Source organism: Caretta caretta, chromosome 28 (assembly GCF_965140235.1).
Source record: "Caretta caretta isolate rCarCar2 chromosome 28, rCarCar1.hap1, whole genome shotgun sequence".
Taxonomy (NCBI): Eukaryota; Metazoa; Chordata; order Testudines; family Cheloniidae; genus Caretta; species Caretta caretta.
Window position 1 is genome coordinate 16,464,654 of NC_134233.1, and position 27,937 is coordinate 16,492,590.

The following is a 27,937-nucleotide window of genomic DNA, read 5'->3' on the forward strand; positions in this document are numbered from 1 at the left end:
CGCGAGAGGCACAGGTGGAGTTGACAGGGGAGCGGCAGCAGTCAACTCACCGCCGTGAAGACGCCACGGTGAGTAGATCTAAGTACGTTGACTTCAGTTACATTATTCACGTAGCACCCGCAGAGGGAGGGGGAAGTTCAACACCCATGTCAGGGGGTGCCTGGAAGTGACCATAGCCTCACAGCCCCTCCCCGTCACAGAGACACCCCATAGCTCCCCCATTACAGCCCTCCCGTCACAGTCACACCCTCATGGACCCTGCCCCTCACAGTGACACTCCCATGGCCACAATGACCCCCTGTAGTCCCATCACCCCAGGAACCTGCACCCCTTTCCGCTGTGCCTTGGGGAGCCCACACTGAAAATGCCAAGGTTAGGGGGCTTGACTCATAAGGCTAAGCTCCAGCGTTCACGTGTCATTTTATTTCAAACTCTGACAGGGATACTAAACAAGCCACACTAAGGCTGGAAAGTTTTGAATAGGTTTACCTATCTATCTGCATCTAGGCCTGCAATCCTTCCATTTGACATAACCGAAGTTAATACTCTTTGTACACTCAAAACAATTTCGAAACTTACCGCAGTTGTCCGAAAGTGTTTTGGTGTTAATAATTGCGGCTATGTGATATTTTATCTAGGTACTTTCTCAGAGGCCTCAGCTGTCATTTGCTACTTCTTGCTGGGAGCCCCCTCCCCCACCCACTGATTTTCCTTCTGCTCCTTTCTTTCTCCTCTTTCCCTGTCTCACCCCTTCCCCTCCTCTCCGGCAGGGAGACTGAGTCACGTTCCTGTCCCCAGGGCATTCCCTCTCTCCGGCTCGGCCCCTGCAGCGGCGACCAGGAGCTGGTCCCAAGAGCCTGCCTGCAGCGGGCGCTCAGGGCAGCGCTCTGCGCCCGGCAAAGACAGAGGGGAGGCTGCAGCCAGCAGCCGGAGACAGGCCCGGGGCTGGTGACACAGGAAGGGGCTGCTGCAGCGCTGAGCGTTGGGTGCTGGGAGGAAGGAGGCGGGCAGCAGGCAGAACAAAGCCCCGAGACCAGACACCTGGGCGTGGATGCTCCTAAAATCCCAGGCGCTGCTCCCTCCATTTTGACCCGGGAGCCCGGGCTGAGCAGCTGCTGACTCCCCGCACCCCAATGGGGGTCTGTGCTGGGGGGAGCCCCTCATTAACCCCTCCCTGCCCAGCCGCGGGGGACTTTCTCCAGCGGGGACCAGCCCCCCGGGCTGCAGACTGCAGGTGAGTGAGAAGCTCCCCTGGGAAGGGCTGGGGACGGGCAGGAAAGTGACTCTCTGCCCCAGGGGGTCTCAGGTCTCGCAGCCCCTGGGAATCTGCGCCCCGGTCAATGGCCCGGCGAGGGTCGGAGCTGCCTGCTGCAGCTCTGGGCAGGACCGGCTGGACAGGCAAAGCCCCGGGGGCTGCAGGTGGGGAAAGAGGCCCCAGAGCTGGTCCCCCCGCTTGCCTGTGTGGGGGCGGAGGGGTGGGGAAGGGAGGGATGAACAATGAGCCAGAGGTGGAGGGACGGGACAGACCCTGCGAGCTGGAACAAGGAGGAGTCCGGTGGCACCAAGTAAAGACTAACAGCTTTATTTGGGTCTAAGCTTTTGTGGGTAAAAAAACCCCACTTCTTCAGATGCATGCTTGTTTTTGTGGATACAGACTAACGCGGCTTCCCCTCTGATACCTGACACCAGGCAAGTGTGACCTGGGGGAGTCTGAACTGTCTCTGGGAAGGCAGGAGATTTCAGGGGGAGAAGACCAGGGGAAGAGGTAGGTGTGTGGGGGGCTTAAGTGTATGTGTGTGGGGGCGGGAGAGTTAAATGCATCTTCTCTGATTTTGTCACTTTCCCCTCAAATGTTGAAAAAAATTCTCTCCACTTCTTCCTCCTTTCTCTCTAATGATCAAATATGACTATCAAATCCATCCCATGAAGTGAGCTGTAGCTCACGAAAGCTTATGCTCTAATAAATATGTTAGTCTAAGGTGCCTTTTTGCGGATACAGACGAACAGGGCTGCTACTCTGAAACCTGTCAAATCCACGTGGTTCCCCGCACCCGACTTTTCTCTCAAAGGATTCACCTTTTACCCTCCCAGATATTAACCCATTTTCTTTCTATTTCTCAAATCTCAATTTAAAATCTCCTCAGATATGTGGGTTTCCCCTGCCCATTCTATCTGCAGCAGTTTGTCCTTGTTTAGGTGGGAAATTGTTGCCCAAATGGGATGGGGGGTTAGTGGGTGCTGTTTGGGAGAGGCCTGAAACACGGCTGAATCTGGGGTGGGGATGGTGGGGTGGCCAGTCTCTGCCAGCAACAGGGCCTGGAAGGGACATAGGAGGGGAAGGGGAAGCCAATGTCCCCACTGGAGGATCCACTCTCAGCTGCTGTTTCCCCCCCCTCAACTCAGCCACCTGCCCATCTCCTGCTCTACACCTCCTCCCTTGCATGAGTGACACAAAGGGCTCCCTGCTCTGCATGTGAATGGTGGGGGTGGAGGGAACCATCACTTTCTGATCGTTTATTGAACATTCCTGTTGAATCCCCTCAAACTTTCCCCCTTTTCCCCTGTAATTATTGAATTGCCCTCAGATCTTGGTGTTTTTCTCTCCTATTGTCAAATATTATTTTTGATCCATTTTTTCTCCCTAATTCCTAAAGATCTATATAAAATACCCCCCCCCCAAAAAATTGCCCCACTTTCTCTGAAGTTATGTTACTAAGGTAATATGCTCTTGAGATTTCTTCCTGCCAATCTAAATATAGAATATTAACATAAAAATCTCATTAGATTTTGTCCCTTTCTCAAATTCTTGAATATTACAATAAAATTATTGCTACTGTTGCTCTTTTCCTTTCTGTTGATAAAATATTGATAAATCACTCATTTTGCCTCTTTAGCTATTATTGATCATTGATATAAAATCAGGGTGGATTGATTTAAAACAAGGCAATTTAAATCAGCAATTCAAATAATAATTTAAATAACCCAGTGGGAAGCCTTGATATAAAGCACTGAAGTTTAGTAAACTTTTCCACTTGTAGTTGTTGTTGGTTTTTTGTCTAAAGAAAGGTGCATTCCCTTTGGTTGATACGATTACAACATGTTGATTTAAAACTAAATAGACACTTTACACTAGATTAGGCAGAGGTGCTGGAACAATTTTTATAGTGGGGGGTGCTGATGATGGAAACCATTGAAACTATGTATTTGGTGTTTGCTATTACTACTTCAAGCCCTGGGGTGCGGCAGCCACCCCCAGCCCTCCTAGTTCCAACACCACTGAGATTAGTACATCTTTTTGCTACCAAGGAGGATACACTATAACTAGATACATTATATAGCTTAACATTTTCATATTTTTATTAATTGTACATTTTTAGTACATTAGAAAATGGTGAATGATATATTGCTTATTTAATAGAAAATTAACTTTTTGCTAGTGATTCTGTGTTATGCTGCATTAGGATGGTAACTAGAATTTAATTAAACACACAAAGCAGCATATAAAATTTATTTTTATGAAACTAAATCATCTGAAATGTCTTGGATACATAAACTTCTTTTATCAAAACATGTTTCACATTTACAACTAAGTGATTTATTAAACAGAGAAAATAACTCTAGTTAGTGAATTAAACTGATTATTTCAGGTCAGCCTGGGAAAATGTTCCAATATACCTGAAAGAGACTTCAGCTTACATTCCTTGTTGGTGTCTCTTTGAGTCAGTGGCTTTATCCCAACACCTGTAATGACTTTGCCAGTCTGCGGCACCCAGTGGCACAGCCCCTGATGCCCACAGGATGAAGCCCTTAACGATCTACTGTGCTGTATTTATAAATCTTGACCTCAAAAGTTAGATGCTTTTCCCCTGATTCTTTCTTTACATAGAAAAGCAGCCTTTAATGTCAAGTGTTTGATAGAGGCTCCCGGATTCATCATATTTATTTGTTATTTAAATATTTTAAGAGATTATAATAAGGCTAGGTCTTCAAATATTGTGTATTAAATTCAAAATTCATTTTAAACAGGTTTTTTTAAAAGAAAAACTCATACTAATTTAAATAATAAAATCAAAAGAATCTGATTTAAATAACATGAAAAAATTAAATAAAAATCACCAATTTTTATACACCCTGTCTAAAATCCTCACATTTTCCTACTTTCCTCTCTAATTTGTGAAAACTGACCCCAAATTCCTCAGATTTCCTCCCTTTTCTCTTTAATTACTGAACATTGAGATCACCTCTCCGATTTTGCTATTTTCTGTGTAGTTATCAAAAACGAATTAAAAAACCCTCTCCGTTTTAGAGGTCTTCCCCATGTTTATTTCATTGTAGCAACTCCTGTTTGGAGGGAACCTGTTTTCCTGAGTCATTCCCCAGATTGGAAGCTGCAGGGGGTAGGTCTGATATCCTAAAAACCAACTTTCCCCTCTCATTTGAGAATCATCTGTGTCCTCATTTATCTCCATTAAAATGTTGGCTGATGAAAGTGACGTCTCCCATATTTAGTAGACATCAAAGCCAGAGGCTTCCCCATATTTGGGGGATGAGTGTTTCCCAGCTGCTAACCGGACAGTTGGCTGGACCCTTACCTTTTCCCCAGATGGGGCAGGATGAGGGGGTCACTCCCCTGGGGGCAAACAACTTCAATTTTTCCTCTCCCTCCTTCAACTGATTATGAGCGGGATCCTATGACGGCATTGCTTGTGATAGTGGGGGTTGGGCTGAGCAGCCTTGGGTTCCAGTTTATTTCTTATGTTGCTAAAAGCTGATGCTTCAGAGCTTGAGCCAGCCCCCTGCTGGGGTCAGGATGGGATTCTCTCACCCCACCTATTCTGGGTTTTTATTTATTTATTTATTTTGTCTTCTTCCTCTGAAGCCTCAGAGACTGCCATGGCTGGAGACAAGACACAGGGTGGGGCCAGGGCTCTGTGATAGCACCGAACATTCCCTCTCGCAGCTGTTTGGCTGGTGGGTTCTTGCTCACATGCTCAGGGTCTAATTGATCACCACAGTGGAGTCTGCCTAGGTCAGATTGGCAGTGACCTTGAGTATTTTCCCCCTTCCTCTAGAGTGTGGGGTGCCGGGTCACTTGCCAGGATTATCTGGATGTATCTGGCTGACTCATTTCCCTGCCATTGCTGGGCCCTCTGGCACTGGTGCAACTGTGTCCCTCTACTCCTCTTCCCGTAGCACAGAATAGTTTAGGTTCCTGTGGGCTCTGAGACTTTGGTCTCAGGTCAGTTGTTGGGTTTAGTGTGCGATGCTGGTTGGTGCTGGTGGTGTGTGATATACAGGAGGTCAGGCCAGAAGACCAGGGGGTCCCTTCTGGCCTTAAACCCTGTGACTATGGCTCAGTGACTCTGACCAGAGTATCCCCAAACCCCATAACAAATGGTCTCCACGAAGGGTTCCTTCCTCCAGCCCTGAGATGCAGCCACCTCTGAGGTGGGTCAGTGGCCATTATTGGTCAGGGACAGGGCTGGAAGTTTCTTAACTGTTGTGGCTCCTCCGTGCCCTCCATCCTCCGGTGAAAGCATTGCGCAGGGCTCCCTCTGCCTGTGTGAATGGCTGGCAGGGGGTGCAGGTACTAATATCGAATCTGTGTCACAGCTCAGGGAACTGCACCTGTGTTCCCCCTCCTGGCCCATGCTTAGGCTTCTGGCTCCTTGCAGTCACCTCGCTTGGGCAGAGACCCGCTGCTTTCTCCCTCCGGACGGGGTGTTTCCTGGCCGCACAGCTCCCTGCTTATACAGTGATATTCCCAGCAAGCCAGACTACCCGAACAGGCCAGCCTGTGTACCCGGCTTTTTCTCCAGCTGCTGTGAACAGCACCATGGCCTGCAGTTATATGGTGCCACACAAAGCTTTCTGAGCAAACACTTATTCTTAAGGGGAAAACATTACAGAGAGAACATATTTAAAGATAAATAAAAGAACATACACACTTGCTAAAAGCTTACCAGAGATACCCTCCCCCTCCCACACACACACACTCCACCAGTTGCCTGGCAAGAGTCAGTCCTTCAAACCTCACCAAGGGGGGTTTCTGTCATTACCAATTCATGACAGCCTTACCTGTTTGCTCTTCCTTGTCCCCCACTCATTTGTCTGAACATGATTGGGACTCTGTAAGTGTATCTTCCTCTTTCTGCCTGGGCTTCCCACTAGTGCTTTAATACTACTGAAGGGCTCAGATTTCACCCCACTATCCACAGTGGTTTGGAAGTGTTAGGGGTGGGCTGTCAGGAAACTCCAGATCCAGCTGTTCTGCCGGCTGTACACCCAGGCTGCCACGCAGCCCTTGCCTCAGGCCAGGAGCACCCTGAAATGGGATAACTTGGGCCTCCATGGCAAGCCTGATATGGGGAGCCAGTGCAGATTCCCCAATCTCTAACGGAGAAGTATTAATGCCTGAGGTGCTTGTTGGAAGAGAAGGGGCACGGGGCCCAGGTTGGGCCTGTTTGACCCACCCACTTGACATTGGTGCTTCTCCAAGCTGTCTTGTGGGGCTGGGGATGGAGAAAAAGACTATGGACCATCAGCAGATTTCTTCTCTCTAGCTGTCGGATGGTCGTCTGATGACTGACCCTGCTGAGATCCGGAAAGCAGCTGTTTCCTTTTACAGCTCTCTGTGTGTCCCCAAAGCCTGTGACATGGTAAGAGACATGGTAATGGCCGAGCTGCGTCAGGGATTATCCTGTCTGCCCAGAGAGCTGCAACGGTGTCTGGCTGCCCCGCTGTCATTGCTGGAGCCCTCTGTTGCAGTTCCGCAGCTCTCTACAGGCAAGGCCTCAGGGATCAGTGGGCTGCCATCCCAATTCTGCAAAGATTTCTGGCATCTTATTGACTGTTTTCTAGGGGTGCTGAAGTATATCCAGGTCCTGCCACTGGGCAGCGATCACTGTGCTTCTCAAAAAGGGGGACCTCTGTGATTTATGGAATTGGAGACTGATTTCCCCTCTCTCTGCTCTGTTTATAAGATTTTATCCAGGGTCTTAGCCAACCAGCTGAAGGACTGGGTTGTTTTTGTCCTTGTTGGTGTTTCTGTCCTTGTTGCCCTCTCAACATCATCTGTTAAAGTCACTGTCTCTAATGTCCCTCCTTTGTAAAGAAATGAGCAGCTGGCGTGAGACCTGGCAAGCTATGGTGAAATCACCAGCCCTCTTGTGAGGATTCCCCGGGGCTGTAAAGCCCTGGAGTTTTGGCATGTCTGCTTCTTCCATAGGCAGATTTTTATGATTTTAAACAATGGTTCCAAACATGTGCCTGAAGTATAGGACTGGGGAGTGTGTGTGGCTAGCAAGGGCCTGGCGGGAGTCTGACACGTTTAGTCAATCAGTGGCCGAGAAAGAGGCGGGCTGCCCCAGGGAGCTGTGACCCTGGGCCTGGGAACATGGGTGTTTCTCTGAGGAAAGAGCGAGGGGGCCGTGGCTGAGACTGGGGGGCCAATGGGCTGCAGAGGCCTCTGGGGAGGTAATGCCCTTTACAAGCTGAGGGAAGATGGCATGACTGGTTCTGGGACTCCTGACTATGAAATGGAGGCAGAGCCTGTTGCTGTGGAATCCGTGGCCTTCGCTGGGGACTCTGGCTTGTGGGGAAAGCCCCCTTTTAAAAAATGGCCGTGGATGGTGGAGGGGGCCCCAGTTTCTGAGGGCGCTGTGAAGCAGGCTGGTTTGGCCAGTGCAGTCAGGGAACACACTGCTCAGGGGGCCTGGGTCGCTGCCGGGTATTACTTTTACCAGGAGTCCCCAGCTGGGGAAGGCGTGGACTGTCCAAGGGCCCAGCCTATTAGAGCTTCTATGCTCATGGGGAGAACGGGAAACCCCTGTGGCAGGGACACTGAAGGACCGGGCTGTGCTTGCAACAGGGAGACACCCTGCCAAAAACCTCCCCTCCCCACTAGGCAGCGCTCTCTGTGACTGTGTACCTCCTGCAGGCTCTTTTTGAGTGCCTGTCTCAGAAGAAAGTGGACGTTTCATTCCTGCAAGACTCTTGCAGAGATGCAGGCACCAAACCAATTGGCTTTCTGATTGGAGAGGGGAGGTTTTTCTGAGTCCTGGTTCCACGGGGAGTGTGGGAGTTGCCTTTCTCTTTGCAGATGGGCTGGCCCTGCAGGCCGTTGTTCCAGAACGTTTATTGATGGGTCAAGCTACTTTTGAGCAATATCATCTTTTTTTGATTAATGTGTAAAATCCTCCTGGAGGGAAATACAGGGAACTTTTTCTTTTTTTCTTCCCAGCACTTGGGTGCTCTTTTGGCAAATTGGTTTTTTGACAGGTGATATTTTAATTTGGGGTGGGGGGGAGCAATTTCAATTGTACTCTTAACAACAGATTGGATAGGAATCATCTGGAACCTCATCCACTGTCTGCTCAGTGACTTTCAGCTCTTTGACAGGCTGCTGACCGGACTGATGTGGGACAGTATAACCTACACGCCCCCTGGGTGTCGTGTTCTGGCCCATCTAGTGGCACCAAGACCACTGAGCTCCAGAAGTCCCAGGTTTGATCCTGCCTGCTGATGACCAGGGTCTGTCAGTGTTGCGACAGCATTTCCAACCTTATGCCCAGCCGTACAGCTGGTTGAGTACCGGTACCAGCTCTTTGTCTAGGACCCACTTGGGCAGGGCTTTTTATGTGTTTATTCATCATTTGCTTTCTAGTTGCATTGTCCCAGCTGGGATTTCAGATCGTGTTCGGTCTCATTTGTGTTCTCTTCTCTCTGTGGGAGACTGTCACCCATACTGGCATTTTAACACTTGCCTTGTACAGGATGTTCATTTTGGGGACTCTTTTAAATATTTTTTGCGGCACCTGGTTGCCTCCAAAGGACGCCCTTCCTTCCTTGAGGCAATGGTGGGAGGTGGCAAAGTCAATGTATATGCAGCAGACAACTCTGGGCCTCTGCCAGAGAATGGAGCAGTTAGAGCCGGGTGTTGCAGAACTTAAAAAAACCTTTCATGGCAATAATGATGCTGGGTTGTAGGACAGCTTGAAAAATATTTTAAAAACACCTGTGCTTGTGGGACCTGTTGGATAGCAAAGTTCAGGGTGCACTTATTGCAGCAGGTGGAAGAAAATGAGTTCAACTGATTTTTTTTCTAATTCTGCATGGGTCTCAGCAGAGGCCATTGCTGCTAAGCTTGGTTTTCATTCTGTTTGCTGGTTTCTTTTTTTTTTATTGGAGACACAGTGTTGCTGATCTGGACAAATGTCCCTTTGAGCAAGCCGTCCCCGATTATACTCACAGTTCTATTTCCTTGCCTGTTGCTCCTGCTGTGGATTGGGACATTGATAGGCATGGCGATTTGCTTACCTTCAGTGAGTTTTAAAAATGTACTTTTAATAGCTTAGGCCCCAAAGCATTATACCTGTATATGATTATGGTAAAGATTCAGCATTTTCAAATGCTTATTGATTATCCTGGTTCAGTGTGGAGAAGACAGTTTCTGGCGGCAGACTCCATCTATCCAGCCTGGTGGTCTCTATGCAATCCTGCGATTGCGAAGCATATGGGTGATCTCCAATGGAGAATTCTTCACAGGGGTATGGCCTCGAATGTGTGCATCATTTGACTCTGAACGTGTCCATGTGTGCCCTGTGACATGGGGGAGACTGTTTCTCATCTGTTTCTTACTTGTTCCAGGTTACACCCATTATTTGTTGTATTTCAAGGTATCTTTTGGTTATAGTCCCTTGATTTTTCTCATAGTGTATTTCCTTTTACCATTAAGTATGGATTCACAAATAGATCTGTAATATGCCGTGTGAACGTCATTTTGAGTCAAGCAAAGACAGCCATTTTGAAAAACAGACAATGCAAAGTATCTGGTACTGGCATTGCCAATGGGCTTCATTTTTTAATTTATTTTTTAGTGGATTTCTGCCTTCATTTGGAATTTAGATATTCTACTCATACATAATTTGGATCACATTATTCAGGGGTGGGCTGCTGGAAATGCACTTAATAGTTTTAGGGATGGGCAGTTGTTTTATGAATTTGTATTTTTTTCTTGATTTTTACTATTGCTTCCTATTCTGAGTTTATTTAAAGTCTTTTAAAAGACAAACTCTCTCTCTCTCTATTGAGGAGTCTTGAATTGAGCTTCCTGGCTGAGATGCTGCTGTTTCCTCCACTGTTATCTGGAAGCCCAAGTTGAGCTGCTCCTTCTGTCCCAGTGGGATCTGTGCTGGAGAGTGACTTTATTTAAAATTTCTTCTGTGCTGAGCCAAGGTGAGGAATTTCTCCAGTTGGAACAAGTCCCCTAAGGCAGACTTACGCTCTGCCAACATCAGTTCCTGAGCCAGAGACCTCAAGGAAGGTGCCGAGGACGGGCAGCAAAGTGATTTGGCACAAACAACCCCTCCTCATTCCTCATCTCTCCTCTCAGTAGTAGTTGCAGGAGCTGATCCAGCCATGGGGAAGAAAATGACCCAGGAATGGGACTGTCCAAACCGGAGGGGCAGGGAGAGGGGAAAGGAGATCGAAAGGGAAAGAGGAGAGAGACTGACAGGGGCAGTGGGAGAAATAAGTGGGGAGAGAAATTCCCAGATCTTTGACTTGCCCAGACATACTTATTGCAGCATCCTGGGACAGATTCCCTTGCCTGTGAACAAGGGGAGGAGCAGAAGGAGGAAAAGCAAGTTCCTGAGTCTCCCTATTCCCCCTGCCTGGGAGTATGCTGCCCTGGGGACCAAGTCTGGGGGAATCCCCCAAAGTGACTCCTTTGGTTCTCTTCTGTTCTACCATTTGGTTCAGAAAGTTTGTCACTGGGAGGATTGAAAAATGTCTCTGGTGGGTTTAGTCCTGGCGGGAGGGGCCAGGTCTGCACTGTAATAAAGTGATCAAGCGTTTTCCCAGTGTGGCAGAATCTGGAGTGTCTCTCTGCAGGGAAAGCGCCTGGGGCAATTTTGACGTGAAATTAAATTGAAGGCTGCTCTGAAATCTTCCCAGTTGCCCTTCTTGATGTGAAAGAATACAGAATAATATCCATATTTTACTCCAAACCCTCCCATGAGACAAAAGATGGAAATGGCAGTCAGCAAACCAGTTCAGGGAGGGATTATTGAGTAGTTGCTGCCGGGAGAGGAACAGTAAATATATAAAAGCGGCGAAGAGTCCTGTGGCACCGTATAGACTAACAGACATATTGGAGCATGAGCTTTCGTGGGTGAATAGGCAGTGGGAGCTTCTGGGGAATGTGGTCTGGAGATGGGAGGGGGAACGAAGTGCTGATGTTAGAGAAAGGAGGGAGGCAGGGTGTGACAAACCTTTTGGGACTTGGCCTAGACTCTAGGAACAGACCCATAAAGCTGGGGATGAAAAATCCCCTGGTTTGTGGAACAGGAAACAAATCCCCGGACTGGTTGGGAAAACTTGCCAGACTCCCAGTGCTGGAGCCTGAATGAGGGGCTGCAATGACATTTGACGGGGCACGCTCAAGAAGGTTTGTGTGATGTCCTGTCCCTCACATCCAGTTGCTGGGAATGAGGAGGGGGTTGGTATTCCCACCCAGGAATTGGCCCTGGGCCCTGGGCTCCATCTTCTGTATCAGCTTCTGGCTAGTAGGTGTGTGACGGATGTGAAGACACCTACCCCTGTGTCTTTTAGGGGATACGAGGGGCTCTTTCTCTCCTCATCTTGATGCCTGTTGGCTGCTCTGTGTGGGGTGGGGGTGGGACTGTGCTGACTGTGAGCCTCCCAGAGCTTCCATGTGACTGGCCCTGCTGCCCCATGAATAGTGGGGTTGTCAGTGGGGCAGCAGTTACTGAGGGTTGGACTCTTGCTCTTTCAGGGGCCGGTGACCTTCGAGGAGGTGGCTGTGTATTTTACGAAGGAAGAGTGGGCTCTGCTGGACCCTGCTCAGAGAGCCCTCTACAGAGACGTCATGCAGGAGAACTATGAGACTGTGACCTCGCTGGGTAAGGATTCCTGTCCCCTAGCTTATTGTAATGAGAAATGAAGAGTTAAGTTTCACATCACCCCACAATGCAAACTCAGCTCTGTCCTGTTTCAGCATCACCCCGACCTGCCAGGGACACACACCCCAGCCCTGTGCCCTCCCCTGCTACACAACCCTCTGGGAACAGAGCACAGGAGCAGTATAGCACAGGCTAGGGGTCGGCAACCTTTCAGAAGTGGTGTGGCGAGTCTTCATTTATTCACTCTAATTTAAGGTTCCGCGTGCCAGTCATACATGTTAACATTTTTTAGAAGGTCTCTTTCTATAAGTCTATAATCTATAACTAAACTATTGTGGTATGTAAAGTAAATACGGTTTTTAACATGTTTAAGAAGCTTCACTTAAAATTAAATTAAAATGCAGAGCCCCCCCCGGACCGGTGGCCAGGACCCGGGCAGTGTGAGTGCCACTGGCAAGCAGCTCGTGTGCCATAGTTGCCTACCCCCAGCACAGAGTCTAACACTTCTCTTTGCGAAGGCAAAACTTGGGTTTAGGTCGGATGTAGTGAACAGAAGCTGCCTGGTCTGCACTGAGCCTATTCCACATAAACCATCTCCGACTGCAAAATGTTAGCACCCCTTACCCTCAACCTGAGGATTCCTTCTGAGTCATCGCCTTCGCTTACCCCTGCCTAAGCCCCGGAGACCACGACCATTATGTGCCACCAGACTGCTAACGATCCCCATGGCAAGAACACACCTTTGTATACATTTACTGACACAACTTACAACACTCAGCACTGAAATGGGGCAGACTAGGTCCCTCAGGCTTCACATGCACCTCTCTTCATACCACACTCACAGCTCTGCCAAGCTTCTCCAGTTAATCCCTCACCGTTCATTTACAGCTACAGCTGATAAAATGCACCTAGCTGGAGTGCATGCTGATAAATGCTGGTGTGACCCGGGGTGCCTAGCATAGCCCTCACTGAAAATACCAAGGTCAGGGCAGGCTGCAAAAAGAAGAGCATATTCTCCCAGAACTGATGGTCAACACTGAAGTTAGACTCACCAACCAGTCACAAACTGTACTCCTGATCCCCCACAAAAACAAATCACACATCCCCCTTTGTTGCATTCCAGTTCTCTGGCTCCCAATCAGCACCTAGGTCCAGTACAGTGATAAGTTATTTAAAAGCTCTGCTCACTATACAAAATGTTCTTCTGAACCCTAAAGGGCCAGCCATATTGCCAGGACAATATTAAGTTGGATCTTACACAAACTACCATGCTACCAGCCAGTATCTTTAGTATCTAAAACTAAAGGTTTATTATAAAGAGAAAAGAAAGAACAAGAAGAGAGTTGTTAAATAGTAAAGCAATCAATTACATACATAAGAATCATAGAATCATAGAATATCAGGGTTGGAAGGGACCCCAGAAGGTCATCTAGTCCAACCCCCTGCTCAAAGCAGGACCAATTCCCAGTTAAATCATCCCAGCCAGGGCTTTGTCAAGCCTGACCTTAAAAACCTCTAAGGAAGGAGATTCTACCACCTCCCTAGGTAACGCATTCCAGTGTTTCACCACCCTCTTAGTGAAAAAGTTTTTCCTAATATCCAATCTAAACCTCCCCCACTGCAACTTGAGACCATTACTCCTCGTTCTGTCATCTGCTACCATTGAGAACAGACTTCAAAGTCATATATCAGGTTCTTAGCAGTGTTGGTGAGTTTGCTGGGGAACACATCTACAGCTTGGATGGGTCATTCAGTCCTTTATTCAATGCTTCAGTGTGTAGAGAAGTTGCTCCAGGGGTAGGAAATGGGATCGAAGACAAAGGGCAGCTGCATCATCTCCATTTTGTATTCCTTTTGCCATGTGGCTTGTACTTTCTTTGTCCCAAACACAAGCTTCACAGCACATGGCATGGAAAAACCTTAGACTTCTCTGTCCACAGGCATACCACATGCCTTGCTGACTCACAAGGTGTCTTCCCTGGTTCCTTTCAATGGGTTTATTTCACAACTGGTGACCCTTGATGGACCATTGAACAGGCTGAGCACTGCTGATGCCAATCTGTCTGGGGGTGTCACCCAGAAACACAGCATAAGTTTTGGAATACAGACATACCCTACATATTTATAACTCATACTACAAAGATGATACAAACATATAAAAAAGATCAGCAAATTGGCAAATTCAAAAACCAGTTGGAGAACACTTCAATCTCTCTGGTCACTCAATTACAGACCTAAAAGTTGCAATTCTTCAACAAAAAAACTTCAAAAACAGACTCCAACGAGAGACTCCTGAATTGAAATTTAATTTGCAAACTGGATACGATTAATTTAGGCTTGAATAGAGACTGGGAGTGGATGGGTCATTACACAAAGTAAAACTATTTCCCCATGTTTATTCCTCCCCTCCACTCTCCACTGTTCCTCAGACGTTCTTGTCAACTGCTGGAAATGGCCCACCTTGATTATCACTACAAAAGGTTCCACTCCCCCCCCCCCCCCCTCTCCTGCTGGTAATAGCTCACCTTAAGTGATCACTCTGGTTACAGTGCGTATGGTAACACCCATTGTTTCATGTTCTCTATGTATATAAATCTTCCCACTGAATTTTCCACTGCATGCATCTGATGAAGTGAGCTGTAGCTCACAAAAGCTTATGCTCAAATAAATTTCTTAGTCTCTAAGGTGCCACAAGTACTCCTTTTCTTTTTAGAATCAAAGAATATCAGGGTTGGAAGGGACCTCAGGAGGTCATTTAGTCCAACCCCCTGCTCAAAGCAGGACCAATCCCCAACTAAATCATCCCAGCCAGGGATTTGCCAAGCCTGACCTTAAAAACCTCTAAGAAAGGAGATTCCACCACCTCCCTAGGTAACTCATTCCAGTGCTTCACCACCCTCCTAGTGAAAAAGTTTTTCCTAATATCCAACCTAAACCTCCCCCACTGCAACTCTAGACCATTGCTCCTTGTTCTGTCATCTGCTACCACTGAGAACAGTCTAGATCCATCCTCTTTGGAACCCCCTTTCAGGTAGCTGAAAGCAGCTATCAAATCCCCCCTCATTCTTCTCTTCTGGAGACTAAATAACCCCAGTTCCCTCAGCCTCTCCTCAAAAGTCATTTGTTCCAGCCCCCTAATCATTTTTGTTGCTCTCCCCTGGACTCTTTCCAATTTTTCCACATCCTTCTTGTAGTGTGTAGCCCAAAACTGGATATAGTACACCAGATGAGGCCTCACCAATGCCAAATAGAGGGGAACGATCATGTCCCCCGATCTGCTGGCAATGCTCCTACTTAAACAGCTCAAAATGCAATTAGCCTTCTTGGCAACAAGGGCACACTGCTGACTCAGATCCAGCTTCTCGTCCACTGTAACCCCTAGGTCCTTTTCTGCAGAACTGCTGCCTAGCCACTCTGTCCCTAGTCTGTAGCAGTGCATGGGATTCTTCCGTCCTAAGTGCAGGACTCTGCACTTGTCCTTGTTGAACCTCCTCAGATTTCTTTTTGTCCAATCCTCTAATTTGTCCAGGGCCATCTGTATCCTATCCCTAGCCTCCAGCATATCTACCACTCCTCCCAGTTTAGTGTCATCTGCAAACTTGCTGAGGGTGCAATCCACAGCATCCTCCAGATCATTAATGAAGATATTGAACAAAACTGGCCCCAGGACCGACTCTTGGGGCAGTCCGCTTGATACTTGCTGCCAGCTAGCCATGGGGCCATTGATCACTACCCGTTGAGCCCGATGATCTAGCCAGCTTTCTATCCACCTTATAGTCCATTCATCCAGCCCATGCTTCTTTAACTTGCTGACAAGAATACTGTGGGAGACCATATCAAAAGCTTTGCTAAAGTCAAAGAATAACACATCCACTGCTTTCCTCTCATCCACAGAGCCAGTTAACTCATCATAGAAGGCAATTAGGTTAGTCAGGCATGACTTGCCTTTGGTGAATCCATGCTGACTGTTCCTGATCACTTTCCTCTCCTCTAAGTGCTTCAGAATTAATTCCTTGAGGACCTGCTCCATGAGTTTTCCAGGGACTGAGGTGCGGTTGCTGACCTGTAGTTCCCCAGATCCTCCTTCCCTTTTTTAAAGATGGGCACTACATTAGCCTTTTTCCAGTTGTCCAGGACCTCCCCCGATCACCATGAGTTTTCAAAGATAATGGCCAATGGCTCTGCAATCACATCAGCCAACTCCTTTAGCACCTTTGGACTTGTGCTCGTCCAGCTTTTCTAAATAGTCCTGAACCACTTCTTTCTCTACAGAGGTCACCTCCTCCCCATTCTGTGCTACCCAGTGGAGTAGTCTGGGAGCTGACCTTGTTCGTGAAGACAGAGGCAAAAAAAGTATTAAGTACATTAGCTTTTTCCACATCCTCTGTTACTAGGTTGCCTCCCTCATTCAGTAAGGGGCCCACACTTTCCCGGACCACCTTCTTGTTGCTAACGTACCTGAAGAAACCCTTCTTGTTACTCTGAACATCCCTTGCTAGGTGCAACTCCAAGTGTGATTTGGCCTTCCTGATTTCCCTCCTGCATGCCTGAGCAATACTTTTATCCTCCTCCCTGGTCACTTGTCCAGTCTTCCACTTCTTGTAAGCTTCTTTTTTGTGTTTAAGATCAGCAAGGATTTCACTGTTAAGCCAAGCTGGTTGTCTGCCATATTTACTATTCTTTCTACACATCGGGATGGTTTGTCCCTGTAACCTCAATAAAGATTCTTTAAAATACATCCAGCTCTACTGGGGAAGTAATGGCTGTCGGAGTATCATAGAATCATAGAATATCAGGATTGGAAGGGACCCCTGAAGGTCATCTAGTCCAAACCCCTGCTCGAAGCAGGACCAATTCCCAGTTAAATCATCCCAGCCAGCGATTTGTCAAGCCTGACCTTAAAAACCTCTAAGGAAGGAGATTCCACCACCTCCCTAGGGAACCCATTCCAGTGCTTCACCACCCTCTTAGTGAAAAAGTGTTTCCTAATATCCAATCTAAACCTCCCCCACTGCAACTTGAGACCATTACTCCTCGTTCTGTCATCTGCTACCATTGAGAACAGTCTAGAGCCATCCTCTTTGGAACCCCCTTTCAGGTAGTTGAAAGCAGCTATCAAATCCCCCCTCATTCTTCTCTTCTGCAGGCTAAACAATCCCAGCTCCCTCAGCCTCTCCTCATAAGTCATGTGTTCTAGACCCCTAATCATTTTTGTTGCCCTTCGCTAGACTGTCTCCAATTTATCCACATCCTTCTTGTAGTGTGGGGCCCAAAACTGGACACAGTACTCCAGATGAGGCCTCACCAATGTCGAATAGAGGGGAACGATCACATCCCTCGATCTGCTCGCTATGCCCCTACTTATACATCCCAAAATGCCATTGGCCTTCTTGGCAACAAGGGCACACTGCTGACTCATATCCAGCTTCTCGTCCACTGTCACCCCTAGGTCCTTTTCCGCAGAACTGCTGTCTAGCCATTCGGTCCCTAGTCTGTAGCGGTGCATTGGATTCTTCCATCCTAAGTGCAGGACCCTGCACTTATCCTTATTCAACCTCATCAGATTTCTTTTCGCCCAATCCTCCAATTTGTCTAGGTCCTTCTGTATCCTATCCCTCCCCTCCAGCGTATCTACCACTCCTCCCAGTTTAGTATCATCCGCAAATTTGCTGAGAGTGCAATCCACACCATCCTCCAGATCATTTATGAAGATATTGAACAAAACCGGCCCCAGGACCGACCCTTGGGGCACTCCACTTGATACCGGCTGCCAACTAGATATGGAGCCATTGATCACTACCCATTGAGCCCGACAATCTAGCCAGCTTTCTACCCACCTTATAGTGCATTCATCCAGCCCATACTTCCTTAACTTGCTGACAAGAATACTGTGGGAGACTGTGTCAAAAGCTTTGCTAAAGTCAAGATACAATACATCCACTGCTTTCCCTTCATCCACAGAACCAGTAATCTCATCATAAAAGGCAATTAGATTAGTCAGGCATGACCTTCCCTTGGTGAATCCATGCTGGCTGTTCCTGATCACTTTCCTCTCATGCAAGTGCTTCAGGATTGATTCTTTGAGGACCTGCGCCATGATTTTTCCAGGGACTGAGGTGAGGCTGACTGGCCTGTAGTTCTCTGGATCCTCCTTCTTCCCTTTTTTAAAGATTGGCACTACATTAGCCTTTTTCCAGTCACCCGGGACTTCCCCCGTTCGCCACGAGTTTTCAAAGATAATGGCCAATGGCTCTGCAATCACAGCCGCCAATTCCTTCAGCACTCTCAGATGCAACTCGTCCGGCCCCATGGACTTGTGCACGTCCAGCTTTTCTAAATAGTCCCTAACCACCTCTATCTCCACAGAGGGCTGGCCATCTCTTCCCCATTTTGTGATGCCCAGCGCAGCAGTCTGGGAGCTGACCTTGTTAGTGAAGACAGAGGCAAAAAAAGCATTGAGTACATTAGCTTTTTCCACCTCCTCTGTCACTAGGTTGCCTCCCTCATTCAGTAAGGGGCCCACACTTTCCTTGGCTTTCTTCTTGTTGCCAACATACCTGAAGAAACCCTTCTTGTTACTCTTGACATCTCTTGCTAGCTGCAGCTCCAGGTGCGATTTGGCCCTCCTGATATCATTCCTACATGCCCGAGCAATATTTTTATACTCTTCCCTGGTCATATGTCCAACCTTCCACTTCTTGTAAGCTTCTTTTTTATGTTTAAGATCCACTAGGATTTCACCATTAAGCCAAGCTGGTCGCCTGCCATATTTACTATTCTTTCGACTCATCGGGATGGTTTGTCCCATGGAAGTAATGGAGTAATGGAAGTCTATGCAGTTTGGCATGGATACACTATCAAGAACTGTCCCTACATGGAGTGCCCTGGAGAGACAATGGGAGACCCAAGGACTGGAAATTGATTCATAATGCTTGGGAGCCAAGGGGAGTTCCCAGAACATGGGAACCCAGCGGGACTGCAATTTGGCACAAGGGGATTAGTTTTGAACAGTGGTGGCTGAGAGTGCTGGGGTCCCCCTTGCCACCCCTGGTGGCTGGGAGCTGTGGGGGTCCCTCCAACAGCTGACAGCTCCTGCCCCATCACACCTGGGCTGAAGCAGAAAATGTTATGGAGGTCTCTGAAATTGACGGATTCCATGACCTCGGTGACAAAATCTTAGCCTTAATAATACCCCTGACATACTGCATTCTGGGACATGCCTACTCCCTGCTGTTCCTTACTGTGCTAAACCCCACAAACCCATGCTCACCAGTTCTAGCTTCTTGTGACTTTTATTGTCTCTGGTACTTTCTCCACCAATAAGAAGCATTTCTAGGGGGATTTCCTCTCTTTCTGGAGTCAGCACTGTCAGGGACAGGGAGTTACCTTACCTGGGTTTTAGGAGCCCCTTTGATGTTGACTGTCTGGCTGTGTATGTTCCCACAGATGGGGTTAGTTAAGTCCCTCAGAAGCAGGGAGTCTAGCTCATCTGGGGAGCTGGCTCTGGTTTTTTACTGCCTTAAAATGGGCTGCGTTTAAAATAATATCATATTTCTTTGTGACAAATGTCCCATGAATTCATCTGATCTCACTTGTTTTCTTCCCCTGAGCAGAGTTTCCAGTTTCCAAACCTGATATGATCTCCCAGCTGGAACAAGGGGATGAGCCGTGGGTCCCAGACCTCCAGGGCTCAGATGAACAAGAGATCCTGAGAGGTGCCTTCACAGGTGAAGAATCATTAAACCTAGTTAAAACTGTCAGTGTCTGAAGGAAAGAGCTAGGATTCCCTACAAGGACCTTGTGAACGCTCTCAGTCCAGGATTGTCCCCAGCAGGTGCAATATCCTCTGGGCAGAGATCTCTCATGGCTTCCTACCTATCCTGGCTGACACCCAGCAGTAGCTCCTTCCCTGGCCTCCCTTCATCCTGAGTGTTTGGATAGGATGTGGAAACAGAATTGATCCCCTCCTCTTTCCCTTATGGGGAAGAGTTTGGGGGAATCACTTCCTGATTTTTTCCCCTATTTCTCCAGCACTTATTTTGGTTTCCTCTCCTCTTTCCCATTCCTATGTCTGAGGTTTTTCTCTCTCTATCCCAGCAGGTGGTGGGATGGTGAGTGAGAATGAGGAGCAGAATCCTGCACAGAAGGAGGCTGAGCATGTGGACCTGCACGGGGTATTGTTGCAAAGATCCAAACGGAATGTGTCCAGGAGTCATGAGCAGCAAAAAAGTTGTGAGAGTCAGCACAGGCCAGACAGGCAGCAGGGAAACCCGCCAGAAGAGAAAGTGGCTAAATCCATTAATAGTCAGGGAACTCATAAGGACCTCAAGGGAACCACAGGCCAGCACAGAATCCTCACAGGAGAGAGAAAAAACACATGCGCTGAGTGCGGGAAAAACTTCCGTAGACGTGCAGACCTTATTAATCATGAGAGAATCCACACAGGAGAGAGACCCTATGAATGTAGTCAGTGTGGGAAAACCTTCACTCAAAGTTCAGCCCTTACTAGGCATCAGAGAATCCATACAGGGGACAGACCCTATGAATGCTATGAATGTGGGAAAAACTTCTCTGACAGATCAACCCTTATTCAGCATCAGAGAATCCACACAGGGGAGAGACCATATAAATGCAGTGAATGTGGGAAAAGCTTCACTGACAGCTCAGCCCTGAATCAACATCAGAGAATCCACACGGGAGAGAGACCCTATAAATGCTTTGAGTGTGGGAAAAACTTCACTCAGCGCTCAACCCTTATTACACACCAGCGACTTCACACAGGAGAGAGACCCTATGAATGCTGTGAGTGCCGGAAAAACTTTAGTAATTGCTCAGCACTTATTTATCATCAGCGAATCCACACAGGAGAAAGACCCTATGAATGCTGTGAGTGTGGAAAAACCTTCACTGACAGCTCAACCCTTGTTACACACCAGAGAATCCACACAGGAGAGAGACCTTATGAATGCCATCAATGTGGGAAAAGCTTCACTGCCAGCTCAACCCTTGTTACACATCAACGAATCCATACTGGGGAGAGACCCTATGAATGCTGTGAGTGCGGGAAAAGCTTCACTCAGCGCTCAACGCTTATTACACATCAGAGAATCCACATAGGCGAGAGACCCTACATATGCTATGAGTGTGGAAAAAGTTTCACTGACACCTCAACCCTTATTACACATCAGAGAATCCACAGTGGAGAGAGACCGTATGAATGCAGTGAGTGCGGGAAAAGCTTCACTCAGAGCTCAGCCCTTATTACGCATCAGAGAATCCACAGTGGAGAGAGACCCTATGAATGTTGTGAGTGTGGGAAAAGCTTCACTCGGAGCTCAGCCCTTCTTTATCATCAGAGAATCCACAAGGGAGAAGAACACCATAATAACCTTGTCTAGAGCCGACAAAAGATTTTTTTATCTTTAATATTTTTGCTCATTCCCACATAGTGAACTTTAAAGCTACTTGCACCATTTCCTTCACTGTGGTACCTCAGCTGCCCCAGGTGAGTTGTCTGTTTTTGCCTTCTGCAGCTCCACCTTTTTGGGGTGAATCCCATGGTCCTTTCTGTCAACTCCATAGTCTCCTATGCATCATGGGAGTTTCTGGAACCTCCTACAAGGAATGTTCATCACCTCCAGGTCAGGGAGATATACAGGTGACGTCATCTAGCTATATCAAAGTAAAATCTACTTGGTTTCATCTCCACTAGGATTTTCCATGGAGTTGGCTAGCTTGAGTTCGCTATCATGATGTAAAAACCTAACTAGTCTTGCAGTAAGGACATAACCCACATACAGTCTCCAGGTTATCTTCATGTCCTGACCTAACGTCCTTTTTCTAGTCAAAGCAAACCTGGAGGAAGGATCAAATTTATACTCTTCCTTCCACTGCAAAATGATTGTTTGAGGCTCCGCGTTCACCCTTTGGCACAGATTTGTCTAATTCCTAGTTGTCCACACATTTCCCTGGGGCGTGCTGAACAAGAATTGTTTTGGTACCCTTTTTCTCATATAAAATAGATTTAAATATAACAAAGAACAGAAGCAGGAGTGGGTGGGGGGAAGAGGGAAGTGTCATTTCAGGCTCTGGTACATGTGAAAAAGATGGAGGGATTCCATGCTTCCCCATCACTCCAACACTCTTACCTTCTGTCTGAGGTATGTAGAGTTTGTTCTTCAGATTTTAGCCCTCCACTCCCAAAGTGTCATGTGATGCAGTGTCTTCAGCTTTCATAGTTTCACAAACTTTAATTCCAGAAGGGACCATCAAGACCATCTTGTCTGACCTCCTGCACGTTGAAGGCCAGAGAAACCCACCCACCCTCTCCTGTAATAGGCCCATAACTGCTGGAAAGTTAGTTAATCCACCTCCCTGAGAGGCGGTAGCCCTCCCGCTGACATAGCACTGTCTACACAGGGGAGGAAGGGGGTTAGTATGTTGCTCAGGGGTGTGGATTTACACCCCAATCAACGTAGTTATACCAATACAGGGCTGTAGTGTAGACCAGACCTAAGTTTCCATTTGTAAGGTAGATTCTCCATGCCTCCAATCATCCTAGTAGTCCTTTGTGGTTGGGAATTGTCCTTTGATTTCTTTGATCCTAAATCAGACTCATTAGCGGTAGAGATGAAAGTGTCACCAACCTGGAAGGGGAATCTGAATGGATTCCAAACACAGTGTGATGAGTCAGCATTGAAATCCCAGTTTCCATCTATGGGCAAAGCTACTCCTGAGGTTCTTCCTGCTGAGTTAGGATTGTTCGCAGGAGGAAATTTGGGTTGTTTTCCCTATTACAATGATGTAATGACCTTTAGTAAATAACATGACTAATAATAATGAAACTGCACTGGGTGAAGTAGGTTTGAACAGATCAGCAGAAAACAGGATGGGGAGAATCTCTTGTCCTGATTCTGAGTCATCATATATAGCCTGCTCTGGAATTTCACTTTGTATGAAATTTAAATTGTTGTATACCTCCTTGGGATGTGGGTTTTTCTTTCTCAGATTTATTTTTGGGGACTTTGAGATAAATGATGATTTGCTAAAATAGGCAGGGATGGTGTCCTTAGCCTTTGTTTGCCACAAGCTGGGAATGGGAGATAGGGAATGGATCACTTGATGTTTATCTGTTCTGTTCATTCCCTCTGGGGCACCTGGCATTGGCCACTGTCAGAAGACAGGATACTGGGCTAGATGGACCTTTGCTCTGACCCAGTATGGCTGTACTTATGTTCTTACTTTATTTTTCCTTTTCCCCTACCCCTCCATGATGATATAGGGAAAGTTCCAGTCACCTGGAGACCATACCCCAAGCTACTGGACATGCTAACAAAGAAACCGTAGCATTTTTAAATCTCCACTCTGAAATGGTGAACAACATCAGACTAGGCAAAGGATGCAACTATCTGAAGTAACTGCATGTGATCACAGTAATATTCAATAGTTTAGGTCAGTATAGTCTCAGGTGATCTGGAGTGAGAATTCCACAGTCAGTGACCTGAAACTAGCAAAAATACCCATGTATTTGATCCCCGAAGCAGCTGTGACCCAGGCCTTACAGGAGATTACTTATGAAGATATCTCCTGCATAATCAAATAACATGGGAGATATTATTCCTAACTATGCAGATACAGAGGAAATAAAGGTGGTGGGTTTTTTGAACTCACCCTTTGTAGGTGCTGTAAATGTGTATAAAAGTAAATCAGTTTTGAATGCGAGATAGTTGCAGAAAAATATCTATTTTTTAATAGAAATCCCACCTCTCCTAGTTTACAGAGACTCTGAGATAATTTAGACATGTGCCACCAGTTTAAAGAAATACATTTGTCATGTTTGGAGATGCCATCCTCACTAACACTGATGAAATATTGCATGGTTTGGTGAAGAATTCTACTCCAGAGAAGTATAAATTTACCCCAAACAAGGCCAAGGATTTGGCAAGAACTCAGGTAGGTATAGCAGGTACCCGATGGTCAGATTTCACCCCCAAAAAGGAAGCTATGATGAACTATGATCCAGGTAAAATTGCTTTTAGAACACCCTTCACTACTTCAGTGTCACTGATTACAGTTCCAAAGGATGCCATGGAGAAATTTGGAACTATTGCCCTTTACCATTTGGATCCAAAGTGTCATAAGCTAAAGAGAAAAACTGTTGATACCTTCAGAGAACACTCCTTTCCTGTAGATCCCCATCTCTTTTCCTGGTTGGGAAGCAAGGATTTTTGTGCTGTGCCAGTGATTGTATCCATCGAGGGAATGACTTTGTCAGCTTCCAAGTTCAGAGTGCAGCATGCACAAATGTTGTGTTCTGTTTCTATGGTTTGGTCTTTTGATCTTGTTTCTTACGCATTTGCATCACTTCTCCACCATCTCCTGCTACTCTGAAAGATTAAAAAGTGTGAAAATAGAGTACAGGTGTTTTTCCTTATGATGCAGACCTGCCCACCTAGTGTGAGACATCTTCCACCAACCCTTACGGTAGGTGATCGCCGGGTAAATGAACTCACACAAGTTAGAGGCACTAATGTTGGGGTGAACCACAGCTTTACTCAAGGGTTCACTGGGTGGAAATGGGGGGTGAAAAAAAAGTAAGACCTGTAATAGGATTTTGTAATCTTTGAATATGTTGTTGTTAGCAATGAAAATGAAATTAAACATACAGTTAATTATTAGTTAGAGTAAGAGACTAATTATGTGACAATTCAAATTATACTGGAAATTATATATATTTTTTCTTTTTAGAAATATAGGAAATGGTAGCTAATCCTGAAAAGCTTATTTGATGTAATTTATCCCCTTTGGACTAAAAAGTTGTGAATTATAATGTCACTCTAAAGATTGGGGTTGTGGAATATGTGAGAGATGTATATGAGAATAAAGACCTAGTATAGACTTCAGTTATTTCTATTTCAAATGAAATTTATTTTGATAAACTTTAAAGTAAATTTCTATTAAGAGGAAAACTACTTAAAGAGATAAGTTTTACTTTAACCTTTTTACTCACTGAGATTGTGAGGGTCACTGAATTCCCCACTTCCCTTGTTTGCAAAGGAAAGATATGACATCTCTCATGATATATCCACATTTATTTTTAAGCTTGGTGATGGATGCATGATGCAATGAGTAGCTTTGATTTTAAAAAAAACTTTCCCAAATAGGTATTTTTATGGGTGCTCAGACCCATTGAACCCTGCAGCCAATGTATGGAAACCTTCAAAAAACGGGCCTTGGGTTTGCACATCCACTCTGAATGTGGTTTGCCACAATAGATATCTTGAGAAAAAGGCTGGATTAAAGGAAACTTTCCCAAACTGATGCTAGCCCAAGATCTGCCTCATTCCAACCAGATTGTCCACATTGTTGGTATCTGAGGCTTACTTCACACCTGATTTACCCCGAGATCTTGGGGAGGCACCGTAAAGAAGAATCATCAACCATAAAGATCAAGATAAAGGCTGAAGTCCTTCGACTTTCAGGTCAACAAGATATATGATAGAGACTGATCCCCTCTGGGGAGGGAAATCATGACATCAGTGACAGCCTGTGCTAACATCGATTAGTCTCCCTGAACCTGGGAAAGTCTGAGCATGGAGTGCTGGACAAGCTACTCAATCATCTGGTTCCTCAACTGCAGCTATAGCTCCTACGACACATGAATCGACAGAGTAAGAGAGCTGGAGCGCTCCAGCTCTCATGTTTTAGTGGTTTATTATTCCTTTTTCATTTTATTTTATTTTTTTGTATAATCTGGGGTATGCCCCCACCTTTCTATCACGTTAGGGTGTGGTTCATTGAATACATCTGTGTTGATCATCTATAAAATCCACAGTGGGAAGATGCCAGAAGGAATAGTTCCCCACATCCTTTGTGTGGCAGTTGTTACATTTCTACTGACGACAGCCTTGATAAAGGCTGTATCTGTGTTGGAGTGGGAAGGAGAAGGATTTAGTCACATGACAGTGAAATCTGAGGCGGAAGCTTTAATTGGCTTTGAGGTTGTAGCTTAAACGTGAACAATCATTTGATTTCAGTATTGAAATATTCATTGGTTTCAGTGTGGCTTGAGCTGCCAGGGTGAAGTTCTCTGACTGGGGTTTATGACTAAATGGACAGCCTTCTCACTGGATTATTCTTCTAAAACAGATGAGTTGTTTATCTGTTCTATTAATCTGATGATTAGATTAAACTGATGACTTGATTCCAAAGCAATATCATTGTTCATGCCTTGATTTATTGGTTCAACTTGAACTTGATAACTGTGTGTTCAATCCATAATGTTGAGTTATGTTTATCCTAGTTTAGCCTTTGTGATGTATGATGTTGATTTTTTTTTTGTTCATTGTAATAAAATGACTCAAAGGGATGTTGAGTCATGTTTTTGTCAAAAATCAACCTAGGCTGGAACAGTAGAGAATCTGGGTGGAGATAAGGAGGCCCACCTAGGAGCTGAATCAGCAACCTGTCAATTAACCCTTTGGTTCTCACAGGAGAGCAGCTGAGGGGGGCATTGATCTCCACTCCAGTTGCTCCTCAGGGGATTCGAAGCATTGCAAGGGAAAATGAGCTCCCCCACCTAGGCTTGTGGGAGCAGGGAATGGAGGTCAATGTGACTGAGTGAGGAGGTGTCAGTAAGGTGGGGGTATTTCTTGCTCTGCTTCTCGCTATCATGGGAAGGCCCACCCTGCGCCCCCATCTGGCTTGCCCTGGGGTTGTGCCTAGTCAGGACTGGATGAGGTTGGGGGGTCTGGTCTTCAGGGTTGGAAATGGACGTGGCGCTGGCAAAGTAAAAGTATGTGTGTTAAAGGGGCCAAGTGGGGCGTTGCTAAGAGGACAGAGATAAGGACATGTGGGATACCTTAAGTCTGTGTTTCTTTGTTTTCTGAAGTTTGAGCTGTGCTGAAGTTGAGGTTCTGCCAGGGGACGACATCCCACCAGGCAACCTTAACTCTGTTAACAAAGTGAATTGAATTCTCAGCAAGAAGTTAGCAGATTTCTTCCACCTCCCAAGCCATAGAGAACAAACCCTGTTCTTCATGTGTTCCTTCGGGCTCAACGGGTAGTTATCAATGGCTCAATGTCTAGTTGGCAGCCGGTATCAAGTGGAGTGCCCCAAGGGTCGGTCCTGGGGCCGGTTTTGTTCAATATCTTCATAAATGATCTGGAGGATGGTGTGGATTGCACTCTCAGCAAATTTGCGGATGATACTAAACTGGGAGGAGTGGTAGATACGCTGGAGGGGAGGGATAGGATACAGAAGGACCTAGACAAATTGGAGGATTGGGCCAAAAGAAATCTGATGAGGTTCAATAAGGATAAGTGCAGGGTCCTGCACTTAGGACGGAAGAACCCAATGCACAGCTACAGACTAGGGACCGAATGGCTAGGCAGCAGTTCTGCGGAAAAGGACCTAGGGGTGACAGTGGACGAGAAGCTGGATATGAGTCAGCAGTGTGCCCTTGTTGCCAAGAAGGCCAATGGCATTTTGGGATGTATAAGTAGGGGCATAGCGAGCAGATCGAGGGACGTGATCGTTCCCCTCTATTCGACATTGGTGAGGCCTCATCTGGAGTACTGTGTCCAGTTTTGGGCCCCACACTTCAAGAAGGATGTGGATAAATTGGAGAGAGTCCAGCGAAGGGAAACAAAAATGATTAGGGGTCTGGAACACATGAGTTATGAGGAGAGGCTGAGGGAGCTGGGATTGTTTAGCCTGCAGAAGAGAAGAATGAGGGGGGATTTGATAGCTGCTTTCAACTACCTGAAAGGGGGTTCCAAAGAGGATGGCTCTAGACTGTTCTCAATGGTAGCAGATGACAGAACGAGGAGTAATGGTCTCAAGTTGCAGTGGGGGAGGTTTAGATTGGATATTAGGAAAAACTTTTTCACTAAGAGGGTGGTGAAACACTGGAATGCGTTACCTAGGGAGGTGGTAGAATCTCCTTCCTTAGAGGTTTTTAAGGTCAGGCTTGACAAAGCCCTGGCTGGGATGATTTAACTGGGAATTGGTC

The 27,937-nt window shown here is 46.5% G+C and overlaps 1 protein-coding gene across 1 annotated transcript; it reads left to right on the forward strand.

Moving 5' to 3' along the window:
* Positions 1 to 755: 755 nt before the first annotated feature.
* LOC125628651 (uncharacterized) lies at positions 756 to 26,292 on the forward strand. The gene is made up of 6 exons (XM_075123993.1): positions 756 to 1,234; positions 1,655 to 1,765; positions 10,093 to 10,236; positions 11,798 to 11,924; positions 19,538 to 19,651; positions 20,022 to 26,292. Exons 4-6 carry the CDS (start codon positions 11,891 to 11,893, stop codon positions 21,320 to 21,322), a joined length of 1,449 nt encoding a protein of 482 aa, XP_074980094.1. The 5' UTR covers positions 756 to 1,234; positions 1,655 to 1,765; positions 10,093 to 10,236; positions 11,798 to 11,890; the 3' UTR covers positions 21,323 to 26,292.
* The last annotated feature ends 1,645 nt before the right edge of the window (positions 26,293 to 27,937 follow it).